The 5,134-nt window shown below is 42.4% G+C and overlaps 1 protein-coding gene across 5 annotated transcripts in view; it reads right to left on the bottom strand.

Annotated features, from left to right (window-relative positions):
* LOC105309040 (putative uncharacterized zinc finger protein 814) overlaps window positions 1–5,134 on the bottom strand; it is a 29,495-nt gene that overhangs the window by 10,984 nt on the left and 13,377 nt on the right. For 3 of the 5 annotated variants that reach the window (XM_023525980.1, XM_011385125.2, XM_023525983.1), the window contains one exon: window positions 1–2,444. In XM_023525980.1, the coding sequence (XP_023381748.1) occupies window positions 121–2,444 (2,324 nt within the window). In that variant the 3' untranslated portion in view covers window positions 1–120. The remainder of the gene's footprint in view (window positions 2,445–5,134) is intronic. The other 2 variants (XM_011385124.2, XM_023525981.1) reach the window with 2 other exon arrangements.

The raw sequence follows: 5,134 nt of genomic DNA, 5'->3' as shown, positions 1-5,134 counted from the left end.
AGCTACTAGGAAAAGATTTCCCACATTTACTGCACTCATGAGGCCCTTCTCCAGTGTCAACGCTCTAAAGACAAAAGAAGGCACATCTACAGGTATAAGACTTGCCACATTCACTGTACATTAAGTCCTTTCTCCAGTGTGAAGTCTCTGATGACTACGCAGGGATGTTCCGCTGGTAAAAGACTTCCCACAATCGCTGCATCCATAAGGCCTTTCTCCAGTGTGAAGTCTCTGATGACGACGCAGGGATGTTCCGCTGGTAAAGGACTTCCCACAATCACTGCACCCATAAGGACTTTCTCCAGTGTGAAGTCTCTGATGACTACGCAGGGATCTTCCACTGGTAAAAGACTTCCCACACTCGTCGCACCCATAAGGCTTTTCTCCAGTGTGAACTCTCTGATGAGAACGGAGGGAACGACTATCGATAAAAGATTTCCCACATTCACTGCATTCAAAAGGCCTTTCGCCAGTGTGAACTCTCTGATGATAATGAAGGACAGTGCGACGAATAAAAGATTTCCCACATTCAGCACACTTATAAGGCCTTTCTCCTGTGTGAATTCTCTGGTGTATATTGAGGTGATTTCTTTGCCTAAAGGATTTCCCACATTCACTGCACTCATAAGGCCTTTCATCTATGTGAACGCTCTGATGAGAATGGAGGGAACGACTATCGATAAAAGATTTCCCACATTCACTGCATTCATAAGGCTTTTCTCCAGTGTGAACTCTCTGATGAGAACGGAGGGAACGACTATCGATAAAAGACTTCTCACATTCACTGCACTCATAAGGCCTTTCTCCAGTGTGAACTCTCTGATGAGAACGGAGGGAACGACTATTAATATAAGATTTCCCGCATTCGCTGCACTCATAAGGCCTTTCTCCAGTGTGAACTCTCTGATGATAATGAAGGAGAGTGCTACAAATAAAAGATTTCTCACATTCGGCGCACTTATAAGGCCTTTCTCCCGTGTGAACTCTCTGGTGCATATTGAGGTGATTTCTTTCCCTAAAAGATTTCCCGCATTCACTGCATTCATAAGGCCTTTCTCCCGTGTGAACTCTACGGTGTCGAATGAGTATTGGTCCATTGGTAAAAGATTTTCCACATTCACCGCACTCATAAGGTTTTTCTCCCGAGTGAACTCTCTGATGATAACAGAGGGCAGAACCCGAAGTAAAAGATTTCCCACATTCACTACACTCAAAAGGCCTTTCTCCAGTGTGAATTCTCTGGTGTTTAGAGAGGTAAGACACATGGCTAAAGGATTTCCCACATTCACTGCACTTGTAAGGCCTTTCTCCTGTGTGAACTCCTCGGTGTATAATGAGATGATTTAACTGGGTAAAAGATTTCCCGCAATCACTACACTCATAAGGCCTTTCGCCTGTGTGAACTCTCTGATGATAACGAAGACCAGAGCTAGAGGTAAAAGATTTTCCACATTCACTACATTTATAAGGCCTTTCTCCCGTGTGAACCCGCTTGTGTTCAGTTAAATGAGATTTTCGTCTAAAGAATTTCCCACATTCGGTGCACTCATAACTCATTTCTTCAGTATAGACTGTCTGCTGTTGAATAAGCACAGAGCTATCGCTAAAAGACTGCGCACATTCACGGCACATGTAACAGTTTTCTCCCGTGTGACTTCTCTGAGGATAAATGAGGACAAATTTTCGGTTAAAGGACTTTCCACATTTGCCACACTTGTACTGCCTTGCCCCAGTATGAATTCTTCGAAGTCGACTGAGGTTTGAGCTTCTTCTAAAGGATTTTCCACAGTCGTCACACACATGAAGTCTGTCATCAGAGTGGACTTTCTGGTAAGCAAGAAATGAGGATTTGTACATGAATGGTTTCCCACATTCGTGACACACAAAACACTGGCTTTCAGTGTGGATACCTGGGTCCTGAACGAATATGTGTTTGGGGCTGAAAACTCTCTTGCATTCTTCCCAAGCGTTGTGACTTTTTATACTTTGGAAAGTCACCTCACACTCGGAGATTTTGTTTAGCTGCTCTGTGGTGTGACTGGCCTGTTGCTGGAGAGGTCCTGCGTTGGTCAGGAAGTTTTTCCCAACCTCGCTGCAGACTGAGGGCTTCTCTGACGCATGGAAATTGCAGCTCATCACAAATGAGGTTCTGTCTACACTGCTTACGAAGGGTTTTCCCCCCACGTGCTGCTCCTGGTGCTGCTGACAATTCGCACTGAAATAAAATTGTTTCTCACACGCTCCACACCTCAACAGTTTCTGGCTGTGCTGTGTTCCCTGGTGCTCGAGCAAGTGAAAAATGTCTCTTAAGACTGGACCACACATTTCACAGGGGTGGGTCTTCTGGGACGATGAAGGTTCCTTTGGAGTCCCGCCATGTGATGCTCCTACAGAAATGCTCGGTTCAATGGACGCCTCCACATCCTCTGCTCCACAGCAGCAACCTGAACGCAAAGAAATGCTGGTGAAGTACACGCTGACTTTATTGGAAAGGGACAACTCAACAACAAATGTGCAACTGAAAACCGAAACAGAGCAGAGGTAACTATGCTTATGTCAGACAAAATAAGACTTTGGGTCAAAAACTATCGCTAGAGAAAAAGAATGTTATCAGGTAATGATAGAGCAGCCAATTCATCGAGAGGATATAACAATTATAGCTACATATGGACCCAATATCGGAGCAAGTAAATATATTAAGGAAGTACTTTCGGATCTGAAGGCCGAAATAGACAGCAATGCAATAATAATGAGAGACTTCAATACTCCACTTTCAGCAATGGATTGTCCAAAAATATCAATCAGAGGATAATGGATTTGAACTGCACATAAGAGCAAATCGACCTGACACACATGCAGAAGGTGTTATCCAACTGACTACAATTTCTTCTCAAGTGCACATGGAACATATGATAAAATAGATCATGTGTTAGGTCACAAAACAAGTCCTAACAAAGTTAAGAAGACAGAAGTCATATCAAGCAGCTTTGGCAACCACAATGATAGGAAACTAGAATTCATTCAGAGGAGGAAAGCTGGAAAAATCACGAACATGTGAAACTGAAACAACACACTCCTGAACAATCAATGGGTCAAAGAAGTCAAAAACTATATCCAAACAAATGAAAACAAAAACATAACACACCTTACAAAATGAGGGAAAAACCATGAGAGGAAGGTCTACAGTGATAAACGCCTACATTAAGAAAAATCTCGAAGTGGGTGGAAACAGGGTGGAGTGAAAGACATCCCCAGATCTCTCCCCTTGAAACAACAATAAGCTGAATATCTAAAACTTTAACAAAAAACACGCAAACTGCACACCAGCACATCTGAGCATGGGATCCGTGCATAAGAAGTATCACAGGTTAGAAGCCCGGGTGTTGGGGGGTGGACTGGGAGTAATAAAGAAGCTGTCTTTCGCTGCCGCCGTAGCTTCCTGCAAAGGAAGGGGAGGGGTGAAGGTGCAGGGACTTCCCTTAACAGCCCTGCCTGGGACTGCAGTGAGCACCCCACAGCGGGTGGCAGGGCCCAGTCATCAGGACAGAAGACAGAGACGCGGGACAGGACAGTAGAGAAATAACAGTTGATTTTTACTGGCCCTGGTTCCAAACCGAGGCTGAGCCGCAACCCCTAACTCCCAACCTAGAGGGCCCCTCCCCCCATACCCTCTGAGACCAAGAACCGCGGAGCCCCAGGGGAATCTGAGCAAACACTATCGAAACTGTTGCTAACACTGACAGGGACTGAAACTGTGAGTAGCGAGTGGGACTAAATATCTACAAAAAAATTAAAAAGATATTTTTAGGGTTTACATCAAGCAGGGATCCAAGAGGCTCAGACGCCACCTAATGGAAAACGAAAGAAAAATGCCTTCTTTGAAGCAGGCTAAAGAGAGACCTTTATATACTAAATCTTCTTTCTGGAAGAACAACAGCATACACTTCCGTTAATGCCCAGGTGGAGAAATAGTTCATTAAACACCATGAACAACCAAAGTGACAAGGCATCTCAGAAATAAAGAGAAAAATCTCCAGAAAATAAGCTTATAGACATAGAAATATGGGACTTAAATGACAGAGGATTCAGGGTGGTACTTCTGAAAAAGCTCAATGAGATCCGAAACAAATCAAGAATTTTAGGAATTGAAAAAACAACTACATGAGCAGAGCAAGGAGACCGAAACCCTCAAGAAGGACAGAATAGATATTCTGGAGATGAAGAACACACTGCAAGCGTTGAAAAATGAAATAGCAAGCTTGGGAAAGAGTCTACCAAATGGAAGAAAGGATCAGTGATATAGAAGACAGAAATCTAGAAATAAATCAGAAGAGAGAAACCAAAGAAAGAAAAAAAATGAAAGAGAAATACAAGAACTAGCTTATACCATCAGGAGAGGAAACATAAGCATAATAGGCATTATCAAAGGTGAGGAAAAGGTTCAGGGACTAGAAAGCATTTTCAGACAAATAGAAAGCATTTTCAGACAAAAACGAGAATTTCAGAAATCTAAGGAATAAACTGGAGCTTGGAATTCAGGAAGTCAACAGAACACCTAATTATCTCAACCCAAAAAGGCCTTAACCAAGACACATTGTATTAAAGTTATCAAAAATCAACAACAAAGGTAGAATTCTCAAGGCAGCCAGGAAGAAGGAAACAGTAACGTATAAAGGAACCCATTAGATTATCATCGGACTTCTCAGCACAGACCTTATAAGACAGAAAGGAATGGAATCAAATATTTAAACTATTAAGTGAAAGGAACTACCAGCCTAGAATAATGTATCCAGCTAAGCTCTCCTTTAGATATGAAGGAGAAATTAAGACCTTTCCAGACATACAAAAATTGAGGAAATTCTGCACTACAAGGCCTACACTACAGGAAATACTGAAAGGGGTCAACTCACCTAAAACAAAATAACAACAACAAAATACATAATTAGGAGTAAAGTGACTATCAGGCAAATAGAAGCAAAGGGGTGTAACCCTTACTAAGAACAGGGCATTATAGCTTAAATAATAAGAAGGGAATTGTTATAACAAGATATTAATGAACATTCAGCATACATAGGGACAAAATGAGACAACAATGACTGAAAAGGGGAAGATTCTAAGATCCAAATTCGCAAAG

The sequence above is a fragment of the Pteropus vampyrus genome, unplaced genomic scaffold (assembly GCF_000151845.1).
Source record: "Pteropus vampyrus isolate Shadow unplaced genomic scaffold, Pvam_2.0 Scaffold661, whole genome shotgun sequence".
Taxonomy (NCBI): Eukaryota; Metazoa; Chordata; class Mammalia; order Chiroptera; family Pteropodidae; genus Pteropus; species Pteropus vampyrus.
Note: the sequence above shows the minus strand (reverse complement) of the source record. Positions and strands in the feature narration are given on the sequence as shown.